At 44.9% G+C, this 26,338-nt stretch overlaps 1 protein-coding gene across 4 annotated transcripts in view; it reads right to left on the reverse strand.

Moving 5' to 3' along the window:
• Positions 1-26,338, reverse strand: part of cacna1fb (calcium channel, voltage-dependent, L type, alpha 1F subunit) — a 55,461-nt gene that overhangs the window by 22,897 nt on the left and 6,226 nt on the right. For all 4 annotated transcript variants that reach the window (XM_047365683.1, XM_047365693.1, XM_047365675.1 and 1 more), the window contains exons 2-25: positions 25,521-25,780; positions 24,952-25,052; positions 23,146-23,251; positions 22,467-22,606; positions 19,199-19,353; positions 18,973-19,125; positions 15,528-15,724; positions 15,330-15,433; positions 15,099-15,250; positions 13,772-13,843; positions 13,519-13,600; positions 11,473-11,499; positions 11,243-11,403; positions 10,884-11,109; positions 10,598-10,805; positions 10,404-10,524; positions 9,997-10,072; positions 9,866-9,914; positions 9,725-9,785; positions 8,051-8,153; positions 6,221-6,350; positions 4,962-5,021; positions 4,785-4,891; positions 11-98 (exon numbers count right to left, since the gene is read on the reverse strand). In XM_047365683.1, the coding sequence (XP_047221639.1) occupies positions 11-98; positions 4,785-4,891; positions 4,962-5,021; positions 6,221-6,350; positions 8,051-8,153; positions 9,725-9,785; positions 9,866-9,914; positions 9,997-10,072; positions 10,404-10,524; positions 10,598-10,805; positions 10,884-11,109; positions 11,243-11,403; positions 11,473-11,499; positions 13,519-13,600; positions 13,772-13,843; positions 15,099-15,250; positions 15,330-15,433; positions 15,528-15,724; positions 18,973-19,125; positions 19,199-19,353; positions 22,467-22,606; positions 23,146-23,251; positions 24,952-25,052; positions 25,521-25,780 (2,939 nt within the window). The remainder of the gene's footprint in view (positions 1-10; positions 99-4,784; positions 4,892-4,961; positions 5,022-6,220; positions 6,351-8,050; positions 8,154-9,724; positions 9,786-9,865; positions 9,915-9,996; positions 10,073-10,403; positions 10,525-10,597; positions 10,806-10,883; positions 11,110-11,242; positions 11,404-11,472; positions 11,500-13,518; positions 13,601-13,771; positions 13,844-15,098; positions 15,251-15,329; positions 15,434-15,527; positions 15,725-18,972; positions 19,126-19,198; positions 19,354-22,466; positions 22,607-23,145; positions 23,252-24,951; positions 25,053-25,520; positions 25,781-26,338) is intronic.

The following is a 26,338-nucleotide window of genomic DNA, read 5'->3' on the forward strand; positions in this document are numbered from 1 at the left end:
CCTGAGTTACCTTTAGTCCTTTGGCTCTATTGATGGCTCTCAGAGGTCGAAGCACCCTGAGGACTCGAAGGATCTTCACCACCGAGATGGCGCTGGAGCTGCAGACACACAGAGAAGAACCACAAAAATCTGATCACTCTGAGTTAAAGCTGTTGAAGATCCTGGAGTTTCTACTTGATTTAGATTCTAGACAGCACAGTGATGGTTACCAGGAGAGACTGGGAGAAGGACCTGAGATATAAAGAGGTCAGAAGATCTTTTGGAACTTTAGCTTGTTGGGAGGAACCTATGACCTTTGCCCCAAGGTTTAATAAAAACAGTCTGAAATCAAAGAAATTTCCGCCTGCCTGGAGTTCTGTCTTCTCCACAAATGGAGAAAACCCATCCTTATTAGTCTGAGGCACCTCGAAAAACTTCTCCATCAAGTTGTCCAGGTTCTCCAATAAGCAAATTTAATAAAAAATTAAATTTTACTCCAAAAGATTCTCAAGTGTCAGAAACTAAAAATACTTGAGATCCACGTTCTCAGTGTTCTCTGGACTCCCCACTGATCCTATGGAAGAAAATCGTTACCATATTTAAAATGAAAAAGCATTTTCAGAAATGCTTTTTCATTTTAAGAATGTGACTACATTATTTGACCCATAAATAAAATTAGTAATCAATCATCCTATTAGCATTTTCTTCTTCATGACTGCACATTTTATGCCATAATCAAAAAGAAAACAAAGCAGACATTGCTTTTTCGTTTTCGTGGTCTGCCCGTAAAGTTCTGCCCAGAACCCGAAAACGAAAAAACATTCCGAGCTGCGGCCGCAGCAGAGTGACGTCAGCAGCCGCTCTTCCTCAGCTCCCTGCTGACCGAGCTACCCATCTTGTTTGTGTGATGGAAATTCTTGCAGTAAGCATTTCACAGTGTATAACCTTTTTTACTCCTCAGAATATCTGTGTTAGAGGAAGAAGCTGTAAAAGCCATTATCAGAAGTTTGATGATTCAGACCCATCTTTAGGACAATGTCAGGAAGGGCAGTTAGGTCTGTTCCTAAATAACTTTGTCACCTCTGAACCCAAGAAGGGTCTGGGGTCATAAAACACAGACTCTTTAAAGTTGAGATAACACTGTCATGTTCTGGTATAAATACTGTGTGTAAATGTTGATCGGGGCTCTGTTTCACTGAGTCATTCAAACGCTGAAGGCCTTTGAATAAAACTTAGAAAGACAAAGTCCGGATTTTCTTTTGTTCTGAGTCAACTTCTACCAACTTCGATAAGAAAATTTCACAACAATGTTAGCGTCACGAACAGGATCTAACGTGCCAGAGGAGACCGCAGGACGGGACGCGGACGCCTGGCCAGCCTGAGAGTTGTTCTCAGTCCACTTCCATTTTACGGAGGGGAGTTCTGGTGCCCGCCTGCGGCTTCTGGCCGATTGGATCCGAACAATTTGTCGTCAAATATATTTGGGTGAGAAGTTGCTCTGTATGATATAATGTATATTATTATTTTTATTACACATTAACCATCATCTCCTAACTAATTAATTAGGTTCCAGAGTTGCGAGAGGGAGGACATCAGCTGAGGGCCCAGTTACCCTGTTAAGGAATGACAGGGAGGTTCTGATTGGTAACAATAAGATAAAGCAGAACACTGGGTTTTGCGGGTAGTTTTTAGCAATTTTCTACACCTCATAAAGGAGAAAAGCCAGACGGCAGACGTGCCGCTGAACAGGTAAAAAAAATGGTTCCTGAACCTTGAGGCATCAGGGGTGTCTCCTTCTTCATACTCTGATTTATAAAATAATGAAAGAAAAAAGTGGGGATGATTGTGTTAAATGTGCTTTAATTTGGAAGATAAGTTTGGTTTTTTACAGCGTGGAAGTTTGAGTGTAAATAAGTAAAAAAAAAAGTTTAAACTTTCCTGAAGGAAGTTTCGTTTGTCTTAAATATTGCGATCAGTCGGAAAAGAAGGTAAAAGTGAAAAGGGACATTAGAGAGTTGAAAAGAAAGTTGTTTTAGAAAGGAGTATAGTTCATGTTGTGGAAGGAAGTGACAGGCAGGGGGACAACTGACTGACTGACTGATAATATTTCTTTGTACAAAATCTGAACCAATACTAAACTTTTTCTTCTGCCTCTCTCACACACAAATACACACATATATGGGATTTGAGTTCAACATCTGCGTTTTTGAGTCTGGATTTTAGAAACCTGCCCTTCTCCATGGCTACTCCACCAGAGATGCTTCTCCAGCACGGCCTGAAAGAGAGAGATCTGCCTTCCTGCTTGTTGAAAATCACAGTGTGACTTTCTACAAGAAAAAAAAACAAAACTCAGAAGAAGTCTGGACCCTCTGAGATGGACAACGATCCATGCTGTTTGCAAGAGACAGAAGAGTGAATAACTGGATTTATACTGAAAGCATCTTATGCGGGCAGAAGAGAAACCGGAGCAAAGTTTCTTCTTTCTCCCTCCTGGAGAAATTAAAGTGGACAAAGAATGATTGAATGTCTCACCAACAGACCTGGGAAGGGCCTGGTTGTTTTTTGGACTGATAGAGGACTGTGTGACAGTCTGACTCTGGAGCGATTTAGAAACTGATGGGGGTAACGTACAAACACACACATTTGCATAAATCTTTTCCTTTTTTCTGCAATGAAGAACGCTTATTAATCGCTGCTCTGTTCAACTGACTAACCTCAGTGACAGAGTCATTCAAACGCTGAATGCCTTTGAATAAAACTTATAAGACAAAGTCCGGATTTTCTCTTGTTATGAGTCAACTTCTACCCACTTTGATAAGAAAATTCCACAACATTCGCTAGGGGGCGCTGTGCATGTCTGCATTGCATTACATTGCAAACGTGCAGAGAAATTGATTGAACTGCAGCAGGACCGAGCTCAATTTGTGGCAGTGGCAGGCAGAACTGGTATTTCCGGTGGCAGCTTTATGGCCTGGGACATCCAGCGTGTTTTTAAGCATTTATTTATAATTTTCTGTGAGTGATAATTCAGAATAGCCGCTCATGCTCTATAATAAACCGGCTGTTTGTGCAATAAATCGTCATCCTTTCAACACGTCACACATACACATAGTGCTATTTATTTTCCATGTCAAGTAAATACAATCACCTTATGTTATGGGTCTAAAGCTGTTTATTAAATAATAATCAATAATGAAATCATTATTTAAAGGTAACAGGCTATAACAATAATGACAACCCGTTTGCCGATAATCAGCATCAGCTTCCACAAAAACAGCGGCAACCGCATTGGCAAACTTTTACGGCCGGTCTGGCACCTTCTGGCATCCACGCGGAATCCCGTGCCACCCTGCGGCAGGCTGTGGTAGCGCCACAAATTGAGATTGGCCCTGCTGCAATTCAATCAATTTCTCGGCACGTTTGCAATGTAATGCAATGCAGATGTGCACAGCGCCCCCTACCGAACAAGATGGGTAGCTCAGTCAGCAGAGAGCTGAGGAAGAGCGGCTGCTGACGTCACTCTGCTGCGCCCGCAGCTCGGAATGCTTTTTCGTTTTCGAGTTCTGGGCAGTACTTTGCGGGCAGACCACGAAAACAAAAAAACAATGTCTGCTTTGTTTTCTTTTTGATTATGGCATAAAATGTGAAGTCATGAAGAAGAAAATGCAAATAGGATGATTGATTACTAATTTTATTTATGGGTCAAATAATGCAGCCACATTCTTAAAATGAAAAAGCATTTCTGGAAATACTTTTTCATTTGAAATATGGTAACGATTTGCTTCCATACTGGGCAGGGTTTAGATTAGGGAGGTATTCTTGCTCTTAAGGACCAGAGCCCTGCCTGCTCCTGATGTTTCCTGGTGGACCTTAATGTGAATACAGCTGCACTTGGAAAAGTTTGAAGTCCTCTGAAGTCTGTTGCTTCAATGATTTGTGTATTTTCCACCTACAGCCTGATTTAAAGCCCGTTCACCTCAATCGTTCTGAGTGCCAAATATTTATTTTATTTTAACATGCCCTGTTGAGGCATTTCAGGCACACCCTATGGAGCAGATGGTTGCCTACGTGTGCCAGGACAATTTTGCTCTACAAAAAGAATATATAGAGAGCATCCTAATTGTGTGATTAACTTTATTAATTCCAGATGAATAAGTAGGCAGGCCACCCTGATGTTATAGTCACCTGTGTTTCTATGACCTTCAACCATTTGGAGTAATTGTATGTAGGTGCATGCATGTGTGTGGGGGTGGGGGAGTAACACCGCCCAACAACAAGCAGGGGAGACCCCCCAGATCAGGCACCAGCTTACCACAGCAACCTGGAACCTGGAGGGACCAAGGTAGGATGGGCACATTGGGGGGCCAGTCCCCAAGAGGTCTAGAGGGAGGGATACCCACCAAAACCCAGTGCACCCCCCACGGCCCTCAACCAGCCCAACACACCTCCGGGAGCCATGGGTTACCAGACAGGGGCCCACCACTCTGGAATGTGGACAGAGAACCCAGACCGACAATACCCCAACAAGACGGGCAGCCCCCTGCTTTGCCCCCCATGGCACCGTCAGAGACCTACAGACCCCCAGACCCTGCCAAACAGGCATAGGCTCCGTGCAGGAGCCAGGTGACCACACCATGGTCACCCAGGCTCAGCCCCCACCTCTGTGGTGTTTGTGTGTGTGTCTGTCGAGGAATAAAAACATATAGAAAGATGTTTAAAGAGGAGTTCATTGGAAGACCTAACTATAGCCCAGAGTTATGCTGTATTTTCCCTTCATTACAGGAAGTAAAAATAAAAATACTGACTGCAGGAAGAAGGAGACGAGTGAGACACTGACGACCAGAAGGTCCAACAGGTTGAACCAGTTTCTGCAAAAAGAACCCTGGTGGAGGAACGCTCCATGGACAGTCATCTGAGAGAAACACACAAATCAGTCAGTCAGAGGGAGAAGCTCTGAGCGGTGGTTTCCAGCTGAGATTTACCTTAAGCAGAATCTCCACAGTGAAGATGGACGTAAAGGCGTAGTCTGCGTAACCCAGAATCTACAAATACACAGGAAGTTTAAACTGAGACAGGAAATAATCATGTTTAGGAAATAAAACATTTTCTGATTTATGTTAAATCTGCTGCAGGAGAACAAACTCTTTCCAGCAGGTGAGGAGACAGGTGAACTGACACCTCAGGTTTGGACCTGCACTGCAGAACTGTACAAGAGTTCAGACATATACATGTTTTAAATGTCACTTATAACATATGTTTAAATCCAGAGCTCATCGTTACTGTAACTGAAAAATTTTGTAGTCATAATCCAAAGGTTCTAAGGAAGCCTGGAGAGAACTGATCCAGACCACTTCAAAGGATGAGAGAACATCTGGACCAGAGGAGACGAAAACCAGAAGAGGCTGGGAGATTTCTAAAGTTCCTGATGCAGGTTCTGTCCACCATACCATAATATAAGATTCAGGGACTCAGAAAACAAGGGAGTCACTGGTTGCTATGGTGATATCCTCATTTTCTTTTGGTGGTGAAGGTGTCGCTGGGTGGGGTCTGCAGCAGCAGTGTGGGCGTGTCTCTCTGCACTCTAGGCTCTGATTTGTCAGAAAACTGTAAGTACTGTAGCAGCTCCCTGTCGGGAAGTAGACCCAAACACGAAAACAGAACATCTCTAACAAGCTTCACAATTGTTCTTCTCATGATCAGACCTGCAGTTGTTGTTATCTGCGGTGTGTTTGGCGCCACCCACTGACTCGGAGTATTATTGTTCCTGCCAGAGAACATGGTTCCAAAAAGCTGGGCTCCACCTGGACGTTCATGAAGAACCCTAGCGCAGATGTTTAACTTGTACTTTAACTGAGCTAAGACTAAAATAGAACATTAACAAACCTCTTGTGAACCACGTGTTAATGAGTCTCATGTCAGAATGTCCAGCTTAAAAAACAGAGACCTTGTGTGTGCAGGCAGTTCGTCCTTCAATTAGTGGTCATTAGTATGTCCTGCAGGAGGATAGCAGCTGCTGTATGTGTGTTTATTCAACATTAAACTGGTCATTTTTCTCTGTGTTCTCTCGTCTGTTTGCCTCATTAACCCAGTTAGTCACTGACCCAGTTCTACCGACAACCTGCTGAAGCTCCACCCCTCCTGGTGCCAACCAGAGGTGTGCTGAACATATTACCAGTGACATCACAGACTGGGTATCAGCTCTGATTGGCTTTGGCTGTTAGTGGGAGGCTGTGTGACTCACGTTGTTTCTGAAGGAGTGTGCTCTGATTGGATCCTCGGCAGCCAATGAGCAGCTGCTGAGGATGATGAATACGAGGATGAGGTTGGTGAAGATGTGGTGATGGATGAGCGTGTGGCAACCAACACGGATCCTGCGAACAGGAAGACAGAGATAGAAAGGTTAGGTCTTTATGTGGAACCAGAACCATCGGGTCTGTGGATTCTGGTATTTGTAATGGACCAGTTCTACAAATGGAGACAAATAAAAAGGTTTCAACAGGAGGAGAAACTTCTCAGGGTTCAGGAAGAACTGTAGCTCCATAATGATGGTTTGTTTTGGTTCTTCTTGTCGGGGGAACACGATTAAATTCTTTCAGTCTGGGCTCATGGTTCCCAGCCACAGGAAGGTGAAGGCGGGTCTCTCGTCCAGATGAACAGGTCCAGCCAGCATGTGGTTGTAACTCAGGCTGCACTGTTACCAAACGGGCTCGGGCTCAGAATGGGGTTCTTGGGTTTTGGATCCCACTTGGGTTGAATAAATAAAGCCTGCATCAGCAAAACCAGCTGCACACCATCTGTTGTTCTAAACGGGTCTCACAATGCTGGCAAGAAAATGAGGTCAAACTGGGCAACACATCGCGAGCCCATATGAGTCACGCTTTTTACCCAGAACTTGTTTTCCCATTTTTAGTGGACCCAGATGTTAATGTTGGCTCAGCTGATATTTGTTCCTGAGTGATATCTGGATGGAGCACCAGATGGTGATGCTATGATCCATCTGTCTGTGGTGCTGAAGAACGAGCTGAGCTGAAAGGTGAAGTTCTGGATTTACTGCTCCATCTACATTCCAAAACTCGGCAAGTATGTTTTCATGCTCCAGTACCATCAGCTGGATCCAAGCAGCCTGAATGAGCTTCGTCTGTCAGGGTGGTTGGACTCTGCCTTGGAGATAAGGAGAGGAGCATCATCCAAGAGGAGCTCAGGGTAGAGCTACTTCTTCTCCATATCAAATGTAGTCAGCTGAGGTGATTCATCTGATTAGGATGTCTCCTGAACAAGAAAATCATTCTGAGATGAAGACCCTGGGCAGACCGGGAACTTCCTGGAGGGCCTATCAGTCCCATATAACCAGGGAACATTTTGGGATCCTCCAGGTGGAGCTGGAGAGGTCACTGAGGAGAGGGAGGTGTGAACCTGTTACTTCTGGAAAAGAATGGATGGAAAACAAAATTGCAGAATCAGGGAATGAAACACCAGGTCGGCCCCTGATCCAGCAGCTTGTAGAACCTCCTTCAGCAGCAGTAACTCTCAGCAGTGGTTCTGTCTGATATTATCTGTCTCTCACATAACTGGATGAGTTCTGGTCCACTCTTGTTCATGGAGGTTTCTGCTCAGCTCTCTGGATGTCCCACCACATCATTTCAGTCAGACTGAGGTCTGGACTTTGACTAGGCCATTGCAGCACCGTGGTTCTTTTCTTTCTCAACCATTCTGTTGCAGATTAGCTGCTGTGTTTGGGATCCTTGTCCTGTTGATGACCCAGTGTGGATCAAGCTTCGGCTGTCAGTCAGATGGACTCCCATCTGACTCTTTTTAATATTAAGAAAATAATACATGAATTCGTAAAGCTTGGTTCGCCTCCTGGTTTATGCTCTTCAGACGGTTCATTTTAATCAGAGAGGAACCTACATGATCTGTACTTGGTCTGTTTGTGCTCATAACAATGGTATCTACAGAGCTACCTTCTACCTTAATTCCTGTGTGAACATGTCTTTTGTTAGAACATCAGTTTGGTAGAAGTGGTGTTAGTGTGTCTGAAGGTTAGTGAATGTTGAGGTGCTCACACACTCACGGGTTTGTTTTGCTGAGGCAGAAGAAGGCGCTGCCTTCTGGGATGGGAAGAACTTTCTCTTTAGGAGGTGCAAGATCAGCCATCTTCAGCTGGACCCCTCCCTCTGAGAAGAAGACAGGAAACACAGAGTTTCTGATAGGATGAAGCATCTGTCACTGAGAGAGAGCTTAGATGACCAAGATGATTACTGGTCTGAGTTCTGGGGGTTCTGGTCAGTAGCACACCTGATTTTAGAACTGGGCTGGACTTATTGGCGTCTGATTTCATAAAATCTTGTTAACAACACCGCTAATTTACTTGTGGGGTTCAGCATCCCTTTGATGACCCACCAGTTCTCTGGACACCAACGGTTCTGGTCAAAGGCTGAGAGCAAATGTCTGGGTGAATGTTTGAACTGGAAAAGGACTGAAAGCAGCAGAGCCTGAGAAAGATCTGAAAACCTTTGAGGAAAAACCAGGAAACTGCAGGGAGGTGGATCGAAACAGGTTTTCATGTCTTCCTTGCAGGAGTCCCGTCTGTCCTAAAGGGGCGATGTTATAAAGAGAGTGTTACCTCCAGTCCTCGAGTTGATTAGCATTTCATTTAAAAATAATGTACTGTTGTTCTAGTCCTTTTGTTTTATATTAATGGTTCAGAGGCGTCACCTACTGGTGAAAGGGAATTGAGAGTAAAGGTGGTTAATGGTGTGGCTTCTTCAAACCAGTGCGTCGTTGACCAGTGTCTCCCTATGTTGTGTATCTGCTGCTGTTACGTCTGCTTCTTGGAGGAAATGTAATACATCTGGCAGTCATTGATAACTACTGGGCTAACTGTATGCAGTTTGTGAGCTAGCTTGGACCGGTTTGGTTCTGAATCAGATGCTGTTCCAGAAATATCTGTTTACTTGTTTTTTATTGGCCAAACTGCAGTTTAAGCCATAAATAACATATTGGATGCATCCAGTCAGTTCTCCAGGTTTGCTTAATCAGCTGCTGAGTCTCTAGCAGTTCACAGTGGGTTAATTAACCCAATGAATGGATATTGGTAGGTTTTATGCTGTTGCTTATTTGAATGTTATTATTTAGTTGTATTTTGCTTATTGGTGGGTTAATGGCTGTAAGAACCTTCAGCTAGAGATTTTACAGCATTATTTTCTTGTATTGTGTTTTAGGGCCCATCAGACCCATATGACCCCCTAAAAGGAGCTAAACAAGCCGACCTGAACCCTCAACCGTCAATGAACTCTTCATTCAGGTGAGCCAGGGCAGTTTTTCATGAAACCAATCATATATTATTCATAACAGAAGCAATCTTTTCATGGCTGTCTCAAGCAAAATGAAAAGATGGATCAAACAAATGTATCTCCAAAGCCTGGAGGATCAGGTTTTGGTTCTGGTTCATGACATTGATCCTTGCTGCATTTTACTGAGCTGTTGGAATTTCTAGGTTTTAAGTTGGAAAAATCAACTGGAATGAAAACTGAAGGTGGAATTCTGGCTTGGAAACTCAGGTGTTCTCCAACTCTGACCCCAGGAACTAACAGATACTGCATGTATGGAAGCTGCAGAGATAAGCTGCTGATATGAGTTCTGGTGCGTCTGAAAATCAGCTAGTTAGGATTTATGGTGTTGGTTGTGTTTCCACAGTTATTGGATCAGTTCAGTCTGAACACATGATGTTACTGTAAGAACTGACCTTCTTCTCCTTCAGGAAGCTCCTCTTCCTCCTCATACTCAGTATCTTCATCAATATCCACCTACAGAGTCAAACATACCTTAGATGAAACTGAAGACATATCAGTGACCAGGAGTTTTCCATCTGGTGAACCCTGCTCACCTTCACTTCTCCTTCAGCCTCCTCCTCAGCCTCACTCTCCTTCTTCTTACTGCAGAGAAGAAAACAGGAAACCATCAGACAGGATTTAAATACCTTAATTTTTCCAGGGTTTACATCTTTTCATGACTCACTCTTTCTTCTTGTCATCTCCATCTCCTCCAGCCAGATTGTCGACAGCAATGGCCAAGAATACGTTCAGCAGGATGTCTGATGTTTGTTAAGAAGAGGTTTGAGGAGTTCTCCTTCTAGATCTTGGACTCTAATCATTTGATGAGGACAGTGATCCTGAACCCTCAGACGGAGTTTGTGTCAGAGGAACATCAGTCAGAACCTTAACTTCTCTGCTGAAGGAGCTTCTGTTATTAGCTAACAGATGATCTACAGTAATGTTCATTGAACATTGATAATGGATGGATGGATGGATGGATGGATGGATGAAAGATGATGGATGGATTTGAGATATGAGCTGTAACTAATAGCTCATCCAGTAATGAAGCTGTTGATCCATCAGTTGTTGTTGTTCTGTTGCCATGGATACAGTTGCCACAGATGAAGAGGATGACGAAGTAAATGCAGACGATCATCCCTGGAAACACAGGACCACCGTACGCCATGATGCCATCATACATGACCACATTCCAGTCCTCACCTGTTAGAATCTGAGCACATAGTAATCAGAGACACGTCTTTCACACGCTGTGACATCACCAACCGTCCCTGTCGCCGTAGTACCTGGAAGCAGGTGAGCAGTGCCTGTGGGAAGGCGTCGAATGTGCTTCGTTTGGTCTGCGTCTCATCAAAGTTGAACTTCCCTCCAAACAGCTGCATGCCCAGCAGAGCGAAGATGATCAGGAAGAGGAAGAGGAGGAGCAGTAGTGAGGCGATGGACTTCATGGAGTTCAGCAGAGACGCTACCAGGTTGGACAGAGCTGTCCAGTGGCTGAGGAGACATGCATCAGCACATCAGCACAGATGAGGTATATGGGTTCCATTACCAGGTTCAGGTCCGTGCTCTCACCGTGTGACCTTGAAGATCCGCAGCAGACGGACGCACCGCAGGACGGAAATTCCCAAAGGAGGCATGATCTCCAGCTCCACCAGGATGGTCTCAATGATGCCGGCGCACACCACAAAGCAGTCAAAACGGTTGAAGAACGCCACAAAGTAATGAGCCAGACCCAAACTGTACATCTTCAGCAGCATCTCCACCGTAAAGAGAGACAGCAACACCTTGTTGGCTATGTCTGGAGAGACAAACTCAGAACATCACAAAGAGGACCCAATACCTGTCCTTCAGAGCTGCAGAGTACAATCTGCAGGTATAACAGAGAGAGACACCCGGCCACCAGGTGGCAGCTCAGGAAACGGATCTCTTACCCTGGACTTGAGTTAACCAGTCAGGCTGATCGTAGTGCTCGGATGCACTAAGGGAGGTGTTGAGAAAGACCAACAGAAGGACCAACCAATAGAACGTCACTGATTTGACAGCAGTGCGACAGTTTCTGCGACAGACTCGATTCCAGCGACGTAACATCCGGCTGAGAAGAAGTGAGAGCTTCAGTGACGTGAATGTTTGAGAAGTATTTCTTTAATCTGCAGGAACTCACCAGCAGCTGATCTTCATCATCCGAGCGCTGAAACACAACAGACTATGGTTAGTTTATTGCCTGAACGTGGCGCTATTGCTAACATCTACCAGTTTGCACCACCAACATTTACAATTGAAATCAGATTTTAACACAAGAAAGTCCCAATCTGACAGTAAATCAAACTAAAGGTTCCAATTTCAGGTCCGTTATCAGAATAAGAGACAGCACCAGATGATGTCATGTCTCTATTAGCTTCTGATTGTCAAAACTACTCACATAGCTCATCTAATAACAACAGCAGATGACTGAAGGGCTTTGCAGGAGAGTCCTGCATCGGTAACAGGATCCCGCTGGTCCCAACGTCAATCTAGCAGGACAAGGCGGATTAAAATAGACACGAGTCTCGAGATTGTTGGAAGGATGTAGAGTACAAGTGAGGTGGGTAATAAAATCAAGACTGGAGAAAAATAAATTGTATAATCGAATAATTTAATAATACATTTTTAAAATATTCCAATCAAAACAGATAAATAGAAACTTTTCGAATTAAAATGAATCGGATGAATGGCATCAACTAAAGTGGAGGGAGCGAGCGGTTAGGATTAAAAAGTGGCCCCTCCTCGCAGGCAGTTTCACCAACAACCGATAAATAGCAACCAGAGTAAAACTGTAACAAAAATAAGTTAAAAGCAGAGGAGTGAAGCTGTTCCAGAGGGTAGAACACTCCATGATTCCTGTTCCCACCACAAGAACAAGCAAACCTCACCTGGATTAGGGAGGTTTGAACACCTTCCTAGAACCAGGCTTGCTGCCCAGTGCCTAGGGGTCAAGCCTTGGCTCCTGGGGTTTGGCTGGACTTGGCCCAAAGGGCTCAGCTACAGGAAACCCCCTCCAGTATGAGCTGGAGAGTGTGGCCAGGGACAGGGATTCCTATTTTACCTTCCTGGACCTGTTACCCCAGGACCCGATCTCAGATTAGCAGAAGGCAGTAGATGAATGGACAGATGAGTTAAATGAAGGCTTATCTGTGGATGTATTTTAAGGCAACATCTCAAAAACACCTCTTTCTTGTGTGACATCATCAAAAAATCAAAACCACTCAGCCAAGATATCAGAAACAGAAATTTGGAACTCCACAAGTTCGGTTTAATCTTGGGTCCAATTTCCAGATAACTGAAGGTTCCACGTTCAGAATAAAATGCCAAAACATCATAGTGTTCAGGAAGGAGACTGGTTCTGTGTCCCAGAGGTGGAATGGTAAATGGCCTGCGCTTGATTAGGACCTCATAGCTTTTACACTACAGTCACTCATCGCTACATTGTAGCCACAGCTGCCCTGGGGCTGACTGACAGAAGTGAGGCTGCCATACAATCAGCACCACTGGGCCCTCTGACCATCATCAGCAGGCAAGGGTGAAGTGTCTTGGCCAAGGATACAACGACTGAGACGGACATAGCGAGGGCTCGAACTGGCAACCCACCAGTTATTGGATGAACCCCTGCCACCATCGCTACAGTTGCCCCCTGAAATGAAATGTTAAATGATTAAAATATAATTGTTAATGAATATGATAGGATTTAAAGCGAATTATTAAATGTTGATGTCATAACTACGGCCTGAGGACAAACAGTCCAGGTTTGGGTTCCTGACCTGCAGCAATGCAGAGTTAGAGGTGACCTGGATGAGAAACTGAGACATGAGACTTGACTTGGAAAAAATGACTTGTGAACATCTCCAGTGGGAGCAAGGTGGCCTACAAACCTGACCCAGTTACACCGGTTCTGTCAGGAGGAATGGGCCAAAATTCCAGCAAACTACTGTGAGCAATAGAGCTTCAACATGTATCCCCAACGTATCACGAAGGAATGCCTGGATTCAATTCTGAGGAAATGTTATTATTCTAAAATTCATCAAATAGGAAAATTGTTTTTAATCCGATCTGACCTGAAATTGGAGATGTTTGGTCTGATTTCATGTCACACTGTCAGGAACAAAACCGGCTGGATGGAAATATCTGGTTTCACCTGGAAATGAAAAACAAATACCAGAAAAAAACAAGTTACCTGCAGGCCTGGCAGCAGTTGGTGTGCTCTTCATCTATGTTCTCCGTGTTCTCTGAAGCCGTTTCACTCGCTGGAAGACTCGCTATCAGACAGCGACAAGAGGACAGAGAGAGACAAGATAAATATTGTTTTGCATTAACGTGATTTACATTAAGCTCAGTGAAGCCTCTGTGTTGGAATATTGTGTAGGAGTGCAGGAGCTGGTTTCCAGCGATGTTCGTGTTCTGGATCATTTGATCTGGGACCGACTCACCGTGAGTGTCATTAGAGTGACTGAACCATCCGAACTTCCTCTTCTTATCGGACAGATCCCCCAGGGACGGCCCTGAGACACACAGGAAGAAACAGAGACAACATTACAGAACCATCCTGCAGTGATGGAAATACCTTCCAAATGAATCCTGCACTGAGCTTGTTTCCAGTGCAGGTTGGACTCTCCCAGGTTCTGCTCCTTCTCCTCTTTGCAGTGTTCATAGGCAGGGACTGATGGTGTGGTTGTGGAGCAGGCGTCTGTATGTCATGGTGAAGAAGGGGCTGAGCCTCAAAGCCAGGCTTTCAGTTTATGTTCCAGAATCACCTACGGTCTAAAATATGGATCATGAATGAATTAACCTGATCATGGGTCCAAGCAGCTGGAATAAGCCTAGAAGAGGTCCTGGACCTGTGACCATGGATGGACGGACAGACGGACGGACGGACGGATAAACATATGGATGGATGATCCAACCAGACCCTTTTCCCCTCCAGTAATAAGGACAATGATATTTTTCTGTTCGTGAAGATCACAGAGACCACACGATGAGCAGAAACATAGATGTTTCACACCATCAGCATGTTGTGTTCTCATCAGAACCAAGCATGTAAGAACCTGAATCCTGACAGTTTGAGAACATCAACACCCACCCACTAAAGCAGAGTCTGGTCCACTCAGAGTACAGTGGTTCTGGATGTGGAAACCACAGATGGAGGAAAGTTTAAGGGAGACCTTCAGTTTTCCGTTCTTCTTGACAGGCTGACCCGGTTCTTGACAGAATTGCTCAGAGAGTCAGTTTGTTGCAGTCCTCCTGCCCTTCTCTGGAGGAATCACTGTATGATAAACCTGATGAAGTCAAAGTGGAGCTGCAGACTTTGATGCCACTAATTTTGTCCAAGGTGGACATTATGTTCTGAATTGATACCAGAGTTTGATCATCTAAAGAAACCTCTGAACTCGTCAGAGACCTCCAGCTGTGTTCCCACCAGCCTCTTTATGTTCTGCTCTGATCTGGGTGCTCTTTGTGACCTGGCTGATGGCCGGCTCAGTCTTCTCCCTGCGTCTAACTAATGGTGAATCTGTTTCACATGACCTGATTCTGCAGCAGGATTTCATTTGTAGAGCTGCTGTCTCCTTTGATCCAGTGAAAATCCTGAATCTGAGCCGTCATCAAGTGCAGGGCTGAGCCGCGGGTTCTCCCGAGTCTGGATTATTGCCGTCTATGATTTAGATCACACCATCTTCACTGCTGTAGGATGTCACACTGCTGAGCTGAAGGATGAAACCTGAGGAAAACATCCAGCCCATTACAATAGGTCTGACTTACTTGGGTTTCCGTCCTCATCCAGTTCATCCATGTCCTCCGCCTGTGTGATCCAGTCCATGTATCCGCATAGATCCTCCTCCATCTGCTGCTTCTCCCGGAGCTTCTGGAAATCTCCTCGAGCCTTTGCCTTCTCCCTCTCCTTACTGAACTCTCTGAAATGTTCAAACAACATTCAGTCAGAGATTAATTCTCATGCAGTTCTAGATTTTTATTTCTGAGAGATGAACTGACCCGCTGAGAACTCCCAGAACCAGGTTCAGAACAAAGAAGGAGCCAAAAATCACCAGACTGACGAAGTAAACCCACGGCAGCTCAAAGCCAATGGCATCGTTCATCTGCAGAGAGAGACCAGGAGGACACAGAGGAATCATGAAGACCTGGTTGTACCTCTGAGGACAGCAGGAGAACCGAAGGGCGGTATGTTTATACCCAGTACAGAACATCGGTCCATCCCTCCATTGTGATGCACTGGAACACCGTCAGCATGGCAAAGAAGAAGTTATCAAAGTTGGTGATTCCACCATTGGGACCATCCCACCTCCCCCGACACTCAGAACCGTTCACAATGCACTGACGGCCGTGTCCGGCAAATGCACACGGCACCGGATCATCCTCCACGAAATTATCTGGAAACAAGAAGACTAATCAGGAGCAGGTAACTCACTCAAGAGACAACACCATGAGGAGACAATACCACTGAAAATAAAGTCAACCCCTTCACTTTAGATAAAGTCTTAGAACTTAGACTCAGCCAGAACTTGGATGTTCTTAGCATAGTCATGGTTGGTCTTCAGGAACACAGCAAACCCTTCCTCACTCATGAATGGATGATTGGAGGAAGTCTGAGGACCTTGAGGTTTATTATTGCAGTGGCTGCTTCGGGATCCTGGGTGGAGCTTAGGGGTAGTGTCAGGGGGCTGGTAGGATCAACGTGGGAAGAGGTTTTTAACCTGTAGATTCCTGTGAGAGTGTAGGACAGTGCTGAACATCTTAATGAACTGCCAGATGTTGGGTAAGTTTGGTAGCTGAGCAGGATCTTCACCCAGAGTGAAGGGGTCTTAAATTAAAAATACTGGATGTTTACTTTCTTGGTTTTTATCTCAACTACTAGAACAAAACCTGCTAAAGATCTCATAAAGAGACGAACTAAGTGAATGTTGCATCACTGGGTCATAGACCACTGTGGTCTTTATCCTCTCAAATTCAATTCAAAAATACTTTATTAATCCCAAAGGTAAATTAAATGTTGTTGTAGCTCATATTATGAAGGTTTCCTCAAAGAGACGTTGTAGATGCTGATGGCTGTGGGCAGGAAGGATCTCCTGTAGCGCTCCGTCTTACAGCAGATCTGAAGAAGCCTCTGACTGAAGACACTCTGTTGTTGTAGGACAGTCTCATGAAGAGGATGCTCAGGGTTCTCCATAATGTTCTTCATTTTATGAAGAATCTGTCTTTCCACAATGATCTCCAGATGTTCCAGAGGAGTCTCCAGAACAGACCAGCTTTCTTTATTAGCTTGTTGAGCTTTTTTAAGTCCCCGGTTCTGATGCTGCTTCCCCAGCAGATGATGGTAGAAGAGATCAGACTTTCCACAACAGACTCATAGAAGATATGCAGCATCTTGCTGCAAACACCAAAGGTCCTAATCTTCCTCAAGAAGTACAGTCTGCTCTGTCCCTTCTTGTAGATGGCTTCACAGTTGCATCTCCACTCTAGTCTGTTGTCCAGGTGAACACCGAGGTATTTATACTCCTCCACCACCTCCACTTCTTCTCCCATGATAGAAATAGTTTTTGACTTATTCCTGTTTCTCTTCAAATCTACAATCATCTTCTTTGTTTTATTCACGTTCAAAATGAAATGATTGTTTCCACACCATGCCACAAAGCGGTCCACCACCGTCCTGTACTCAGCTTCTTGTCCATCTCTGATCCACCAACAACTCCAGAATCATCCAAGTATTTCTGCAGATGACAGGAGTCTGTCTTGTACTGGAAGTCTGAGGTGTACAGAGTGAAAAGGAATGGTGAGAGTACCGTCCCCTGTGGTGCTCCTGTGCTGCTGACTACCTGGTTAGACTCATAACCCTTCAGTCTCACAAACTGTGGTCTGTTTGTCAGGTAGTCTTTGATCCAGGAGATTGTTGAGGCCTCCACCTGAGTCTTCTGGAGTTTCTGACAAAGCAAATCAGGTTGGATTGTATTAAATGTTCTGGAGAAATCAAAGAACATGATCCTCACAGTGCTGCTGGCTTTGTCCAGATGACAGTGGGTTTGTTGAAGCAGGTGTATGATGGCATCTTCAACTCCAACTCCACAACGATAAGCAAACTGAAGGAGGTCCTGATGGTTTACTGTTTGCTTACTCAGGTGGGCCAACAGGAGTCTCTCTAGGACCTTCATTATGTGGGATGTTAGGGCAACAGGTCTATAGTCATTGAGGACTGATGGGTGAGTTTTCTTTGGTACCGGAACAAGACAGGAGGTCTTCCACAACACCGGAACCTTCTTCTGGGCCAGGCTAAGGTTGAAGAGGTGCTGCAGAATCCCACAGAGCTGCTCTGCACAGACCTTCAGGACTCTAGGGCTGACATGATCTGGACCTGCAGCCTTATTCCGATTCAGTCTCTCCAGTTGTCTCTTCACCTGACTTCTTGAGACACACAGGTAGAAGGAGGAAGCAAAGGAAGCATCAGCATCTTCTGATATGGTTGAAGGCAAACATGTAGAAGCAGAAGGTCCATGGCTGAGGTGGAACATAAAACATTTGAGGTGTTACTGGACAGCTGTGGGTCAAAGGAAGGTGGAATGTCTGTTTGGCTGTGAGCAGGAGAGGAGGATGCTGAGCTTGTTTCTGAACTGAACCTATTGAAGAATGTGTTCAGTTCATTGGCTCTGTCCAGACCTTCATCGGTCTGATCATCCTTCTGCTTGAAGCCTGTGATCTTCTTCATCCCTGTCCACACATCTCTGATATTGTTTTGCTGGAGCTGCTCTCCAGCTTCTTCTTGTACACCTCCTTGCTGTCTCTTATCTGGACTTTAAGTTGCTTCTGTAAACTCCTCAATAATTCTCTGTCTCCTTCTCTGAAGGCTCTTTTTCTTGTTAAGCAGGTCCTTCAGGTCACTGGTGATCCAAGGTTTGTTATTGGGGAAGCATCTCACGGTTCTGGTGGGGATGATGTTATCCACACAGAAGTTTATATAGTCGGTTACACACTCAGTCATGGCATTGATGTCCTCTCACAGTGCGTCCCAAAGCAACCTTGCAGAGCTTCTTCAGCTTCCTGTGAACATTTTCTCACAGTCCTCTTTATTACAGGTTGCCTCTGAACAAGGGGCTTATATTAAAAAAAACAAGATTGTGATCTGATTTGCCTAGAGGAGGTCTTGCTGTAGAGATGTTTGAGTCCTTGACATTTGCATAAAACAAATCCAATGTTTTGTTTTCTCTGGTAGAGCAGCTGACAAACTGTTGAAACGTTGGAAGTGTAGCAGAGAGTGAAGCATGGTTAAAATCACCAGAAATTGCCACAAAAGCATTGGGATGTTGTCTCCGTAGCTTAGCAACAACTGAGCTGATGGCATCACATGCAGTGTCAGCAACAGCTAAAGGTGGAATGTAAACTGTTGCCAAAATAACACTGGTGAACTCTCTGGGTAAATAATATGGACGAAAACCTACTGCCAACATTTCAATATCTGGACTGCAGAGATGACACTTCACAGTTACATTAACTCTCAGCATCCATTCTGGAATTTAAAATATTTGCCCAAACTAATCCTTCTGATTGAAGGTTTTCATGAATTACTGTGGAGCTCCTGGGATGAGAATGATTACAGATGTGACTGGAGTGGACTTGGCGTGTGTGGTACCTGTCCTGATGTAGTAACAGGTCCTATGCATACGTCCAATGAAGAGCTCCAGGCCGATAATGGCGTAGATGATGATGACGAAGAGAACCAGCAGAGCGATGTGAAGTAGAGGAACCATGGCCTTCATGATAGAGTTCAAGACGATCTGCAGACCTGATTGGACACACAGAGCTGAACAAATGTAGGATACACACCATCCAATTAGTTCCCAGTCCATTAAACTCACTGGGGACTCCAGAAACCAGTCTCAGGGGTCGCAGCACCCTGAATGCCCTCAGAGCTTTGACATCCAGACCTCCAGGTTTTCCTGGCATGTGATGGGTGGTCGCCTGCTCACCGCTTGACTTATGAGTCATCGTCTCCAGGACAACGCTGAATAACCTGCAAATAAAAGAAAAAACACAGAAGACAAACAGTGAGACTTTAGTTTGATTTTGTGTTTCTGAAGATGTGGGTTGATCTGGGACAAAACTAGGAAGGAGGAGTCAGTTTTCAAAGGTTTTTCATCCAGATGTCCCAATGTTCCCAGTTTTCTGTTCTTTACGACAGACTGGGAAGAATTACAGCAAAAGAAGATGCGTCATGTCAAGACTCTGGTTTCTGAAGCATGTTTGATGCAAGTTGAAGTCCCAAAGCACCAAGTAAAGCACATCTATGCAACAGAACCATCTGTCCATCCATTGATCCATCACTTCTCTGTGATCAGTTTGTGGAGTTCATAGGACCAGGTAGGAAATGCAGACATTCTCATCCTGCAGGATCCTAACATGTTCCAAGGTAACAAGCAATAAACCGTCCCACCAGAACAAGCATCCAGGACCATCCTGATCAGATGAACCACCTCAGCTGATTTCTTTACATTTGGAGGAGCAGCAGCAGCTCTACTCTGAGCTCTGCCAGAACAATGAGGTATTATTCTTTTCTCTGAGGCAGAACCTGACCACCCTAAAGAGAAAACGTCTTTCAGTATCACGGCCTGAGACAGAGAACCCAAATTCAGCCAAACAAAGTGAAAAGTTAAAAGGTTTATTCAGTAACTCAGGATCAGAGAGCAGGAGAACAGCAGTCAGCTTCCACGAATCACTGAGGACAGAGATATGAGTTAGTGGCTGAATAAAACTCAGGACTTGCAAAGAGTTAGAAATCCTTTCAGCTCTTTACCACCGATCACAGCAACACCCTCATTATCACAGCGAAGCTCTGGTCCATCTGTAGACATCCTGTCCATGAACACCACAGACAGGATCAGAGACCAGGAGAAGCGCTAGACCAAGAATGCAGATGGAACTCCTGCTTGTGGCTTCTGTCCATGAAGGCTGATTTATAAACACTGTTTAATGCAGCTGGAGTTAACCAAGGGGGTGAACAACGTCCAACTTTCACAAACCAACTATCAGGTCTTTAAAAGTGATTTAAATATGTGAGCGAGGACAGCAGGGATCTCCTGTCCTGATGTTGATCTCAGTAACTCTGACATCTCCAAACACGAATACCTTCATTCTGTGAAGTTCTGTGAAACAGAGAAGAAGCATAAAGCAAACTCCTGAAGATCCATCACTGTCTCTTCTGCATTGCAGTGGAACAAAGCATCCTCAGGCAGTGTTACCATGACAACAGGCTTTATCACTATCAGCGTCATCATTGCTCTGAGGATGTCCACTCATGTCTCCTGTCCTGCAGCGAGGACACCAACAAGCACAGAGAACGTTCTGCAGCAGGTGTACCCAAGAGGAGAACCAGCAGCTGCAACAAGTTTCCCTTTATTTGTAAGACCCAATATTGTTTCTGGTCACTCCAAAGTCCTTGATTCTTTAGACAAATGGGTTGCACCATTTAAACAGAACCAGCACCAGTTCTCAGACAGAAACAGAGCCTTGCAAACCTACTCACACCCTTGAACTGATAAACCTGATGAAGTCAAAGTGGAGCTGCAGACTTTGATGCCACTAATTTTGTCCAAGGTGGACATTATGTTCTGAATTGATACCAGAGTTTGATCATCTAAAGAAACCTCTGAACTCGTCAGAGACCTCCAGCTGTGTTCCCACCAGCCTCTTTATGTTCTGCTCTGATCTGGGTGCTCTTTGTGACCTGGCTGATGGCCGGCTCAGTCTTCTCCCTGCGTCTAACTAATGGTGAATCTGTTTCACATGACCTGATTCTGCAGCAGGATTTCATTTGTAGAGCTGCTGTCTCCTTTGATCCAGTGAAAATCCTGAATCTGAGCCATCATCAAGTGCAGGGCTGAGCCACGGGTTCTCCCGAGTCTGGATTATTGCCGTCTATGATTTAGATCACACCATCTTCACTGCTGTAGGATGTCACACTGCTGAGCTGAAGGATTCTGGTCACTCCAAAGTCCTTGATTCTTTAGACAAATGGGTTACACCATTTAAACAGAACCAGCACCAGTTCTTAGACAGAAACAGAGCCTTGCAAACCTACTCACACCCTTGAACTCTCCCACATTGAACCAAGAACTTCCCAGTTCTGCACCACTCAGTGTAGAAATGGGAATTAAAGAGAGATAATTCCTGGTTTTCAACATTTTTGAAAATTTGAAAAGTGTGGCATGCATTTATTTTCAGTTCCCTGATTCAGAACTCTGTAGAACCACCTTTGTCTGTAGGGCCAGCTGCGGGTGTTTTGGGGTGTGTCTCCAGCTTTGAACATCTACAGACTTACTTTATTGTTTACTGTTTCTTCTTTGTAAAACAGCTCAAGCTCAGTCAGATTGGATGGAGAACATCTGTGAACACCAGTTTTCAAGTCTTACCACAGATTCTCAGTTGGATTTAGTTCTGGACTTTGACTAGGCCCTTCTGCAGCCTCTAACAGATTTTCTTCCAGGGTTGTTCTAGATTTAGCTCCATCAACTAATAGTTGTCCTGTTGGCATATTTTCCCACCTGAGCTACTGATCTCTGCAACTCCTCCAGAGTTACCATGGTCCTCTTGACTCCTCTGATTAATGCTCTCCTTCTCCAGCCTGTCAATTTAGGTGGATGTCTATGTCTTGGTAGGTTTGCTGTAGGCCCATCCTCTCCATGTTCAGATGATGGATTGAACAGAGCCCTGGGAGATGTTTAAAGCTCGGGATGTTGTTGTAGAACCTAACCCTGTTTTAAACTGAACCAGAACTTTTTCCCTGACCTGTCTGCTGTGGTCCTTGGTCTTCATGATGCTTCTCTAAAGAACCTCTGAGGCCAGCAAACAGAACAGCTGCAGTTGAACTGAGATTCTGAAGGTTTACTAAGGGGCACCAGAGTAAAGGGGGCTGAATGCCAAACTTTGCAGTTTTATTTATAAAATCATTTTCCTCCACTTTCAAGTTATAAACTGCTTTGTGTTGGTCTAACACATAGAATCCAGTAAAGTTTCCGGTTAGAAGAGGACAGAACCTGGAATTCAATAACAGAACCAGGACTTACACAAAGAACCAGACAGAAAAATCAGAGAACTGAAAGGGCGACAGAAACCTTCAGGCTTTCCTACCCCACAATGACGATAACAAAGTCCAGAAGGTTCCAGCCATTGCGGATGTAGGAGCTGGGGTGCATCACCAGGCCGTAGGCCAGGATCTTCAGAAAGGTCTCTATGGTGAAGATGATGAGGAAGACATACTCCACTTGTTCCTAAAACACAGATCAGGATCCATTAAAACCAGAAAGCAGAACAGAGTCAACTGAAACTCAAAGCTCCCCCCACCTAACCCCTGAGAAACAGAGGGCGAGGCTGAAAATCAGGATGGAGGAACGGGTTCAGTACTGTTAGAAGAAGAACATGGACAGGAAGTGTAGCTGGAGCTGAAGGTATGAAGGATGAAAGATGACTCAGTGGGTAGAGGAAATAATGAACAACTACAGCTACGATTTCATCTTCAGATCAAACTGGAATCTGAAGCTCTGAGCGAGGTGCAGACATCACCCCAAAAGGAAGTGACTGCGTGGACAACAAGCTCAGTCCAACTGTAAACGAAGGTGGAGAGACACCAACACAGACAATAGAGAGAGAGAGTTGAAGCAACAGAGCAGAAAGTCCTCAGAACTGATCACAGATCTGTCAATCATGTGCTGCTTCAGCGTTTATCCTGGATCGCTGCCTCCACAGCTCCAGCTGAGAACAGCCTGGAGCTTTATTCTGCTCTCACACCCAGGATAGTGTTTGAACTTACCAGATCATGGTTGGTGGAGTTGGAGTCATCTTCAGGAAATGGTTTGGAAACTCCTAGAGCCACGCAGTTTGCAAAGATCGCTAAGAGGATGAAGATATCGAATGGTCTGAGAAACATGTTCAGGAAGCTTAAAGAACCACAGGAAGGAAGAATCAACATCTGGAAACACCAAACATCTATTTTCATACATCTGATCTAGTTTCATGTTCTATGTGTTCATAGATCACCCCCACACACACACGCAGAGATTCTGCCTGCAGCCCTGTTTGGACCTCCTTAGCTCAGTCATCTTGTCCTTCAGAACCATAATTTAAAGTTTTCATTTATGCTTAGCGTGTGATGATGGTTCTGACCCAGTGAAGTATTCTGAACGTTTTGGATTCAACCTCCTTTCATGGTCCCAGCCTAATCTCCACATGCCAGGCTTCTCCATCCAATCATAGGTGTTCTGTCTCCATCCAGCCAGGCTGTCTCCCTCTGCTGGAGGACCTACAGTTTTCTGACCAATCAGAGCCTAGAGTGCAGAAAGACACACCCACACTCTCATTCACTCCCAGTAAATTTCAGCTCTAGATGGTTCTGTAAAAACTGGACCTGAAGGTTCCATTTAACCTGTCAGAACTCCTACAGGAAACACCACAGACCCATAAAGATCTACATGTGAGGACACAGCTGCCAACGGGTGGGACAACCGGGTTAGTTGTCCAGGCCCAAGGTGTGGCCCGGGACTGGGCCTTCCAACTGTTAAATTACAGGCAGGAATATCTGTCTTAAATGGGCCTGTTTGTGAGGAAAAATGTAGGCCTAAAATTTCATCTATGATTTATTACTAATTGTCCAGCAGTAGTGGTCAGACACAACTTCTGGCCTGAGTTCATTAAGCCGATCCAGTAAAGTAGAAACTGCTCGGTGCCTCAGACAGAGACAATCTGTCCCTCTGCTCTGGGTCGGGCAGCCGTTCCGTCACTTTGACAGAAAGAAACGGTACCAGGTCCGTCATCTGAGGAACACGCCTCAAACCTGGGTACAGCTGACCTTCGGTTCAAATTTAAACATGTCACACAAGCAGAAACCTATAATGGGAACCATTTGGACTGCAGCCAGTATGAAAAGTCAAAGGTGAGACAATTCATCAAACTGAGAAGTCCCAAAATTGACATTGGATGATGAAAATATTAATAAAACCTGAGATCCATGCTTCAAATAAATTCATCAATCTTTATCTTAAATTAATAAATAATTAGAACATTAAAAATGGTTTGTAATTATTTCATGAATATGTTTGCTTCATGGTGATGAGCTGCAGACATCATACATTTATTGGATCTCTCATCCCACGCCTTCCCTGCAGCAGGCTCAGTCTGCAGGTTAACCAATCAGATGGTTGGGTTTGTGTTGTGAGACAGCATTCAGCTGGCCCGTATCAGATGGTTCTGTTTAACTTCCAGACAGTGACTGTTGGTTTGAGGCTTAAATTCTTCTCTGTGGTTCTGTTTGATGACGTGAAAAAGTGTAATCACCATAGCAACCAGTGCCTCAGCATTTTGTGAGATGAACCTGTCATGGCCGCCCTCAGAGACCCTGTATGTTCTCAGCATGTTCATCAAGCTCAGCAGAATTCATTCGTTCACTTCATTCAGTCACTCTGTCTCTGCTGGGATTCTTAGGAAAGGACAAGGTCTAAACTGGACTGAACTGGGCTTTATTTCAGAACTCTACTGAGATCAAACGTATTTGTACAACTGGTAACCATGGGAACATGTTTATATGGTGAAAAGTCCTCGCAGCTGATTGGTCAAAGGATACTTCCACTCGACGATGTGAAGCGCGGCACGTCTGATTGGGTTGTTGAGCTTCAGACAGAACAACGCCCGTGGGGCTCGCTGGACCTGGTTACTGCCCTGCACCTGAGGAGGAAGGTGACATCATCAGTTTCCATAGCAACAATGCTGTTTTGCAAACACCTGAGCACATCTGCTGCAGGGTGAAGATTCAACAGATCCTCCTAATGAGAAGGTTTATTGGAACAAAGTAAACACTGACGGGTTCTTCAGAGGTTCTTTAGGAACTAATGGTCAAGAACTTGGAGGTTTAGCTGCATATTTCATCTCATGACCACCAGAACTTCTTTTCTCATTTTATTTCATTGTTACCATTGGTTCAGTAGAACCAGCACCATTATAAACCTGAAGTTAGCAGAACAGGTTTTATTTTTAGCTGGATCGGTTCTGATCAGAAAAGTAATTGGTTTGCAGCTCAGAACTTCAAATAAGCTCGGTCAGATTTGATGGTTTCTGTTCTCCAAACCCAGAATAAGTGTTTTGTAGACTGTATCTGAGCGTGTTCTCTCAGCTGATGTTAGCGTGTTCTCTTACTTGTTTCTTAGCATGTTGTCCTCTTCTTCTCTGTGTCCCAGTGGAACTCGTGGTGGAGTGAAGCGTGTCTGTTCTCGTCATCCTCACACCTCCTTCATTTTGTCCATCCAGCTCCTCGTCCCACTCTGCATCCTTCTCCTCTACCTCATCTCGTCCTCCTTCCCCTCCATCCGCCTCTCCTCCCTCCTCCTCCTCCTCCTCCTCCTCTCCTCCCCCCTCCTCCCCATCCACTGATGTGGTGTAGCCATTGCGAGCGCCGCCTGCAGACACACAGAGAGAGGCGCTGAGTAGAACCTGCAGCAGAATGCAGAACATCAGCTGTTTCTGTGGTTCCACTGTGGCTGTTCTGCTGAACCCGAAACATTTAACATGAAGAAGAACTTTAAATGCATCCTGACTGTAAATAGATCAGATGACGCCATCAAATAACATCCTACAGGATCTAACCTGCTGACAGATCAGCCGTTTCAACCTCTGTGGTCTGATGGGTCCATTACCAGGTAGAACCAACAACACATCAGTCTCTCCACATTAAGACGGAGATCTTTAGACATGCAACCCAATTGTGAGTCCATCATCTTCATCACCAGCTCTGGTTTAACGCCTTAGGCTCGTTGGGTTTACATCAGTCAGGACCTAAATATTTCAGCAATGATCTAAAACCCATCAGATGCTCCACTTCTTGCAGAACAGTCCAAATCCTAGACACCTGCACTCAGACATCTGTCCCTGAGAGGGAGTCCAGTTTAAAATCAGCTGAGCAGATGCCTGGAAGAACTCCACCTCACCCAGTGCCTTCAAGAGGCAGAGGAGGTGAA

This window comes from Girardinichthys multiradiatus, chromosome 1 (genome assembly GCF_021462225.1).
Source record: "Girardinichthys multiradiatus isolate DD_20200921_A chromosome 1, DD_fGirMul_XY1, whole genome shotgun sequence".
Classification (NCBI taxonomy): domain Eukaryota; kingdom Metazoa; phylum Chordata; class Actinopteri; order Cyprinodontiformes; family Goodeidae; genus Girardinichthys; species Girardinichthys multiradiatus.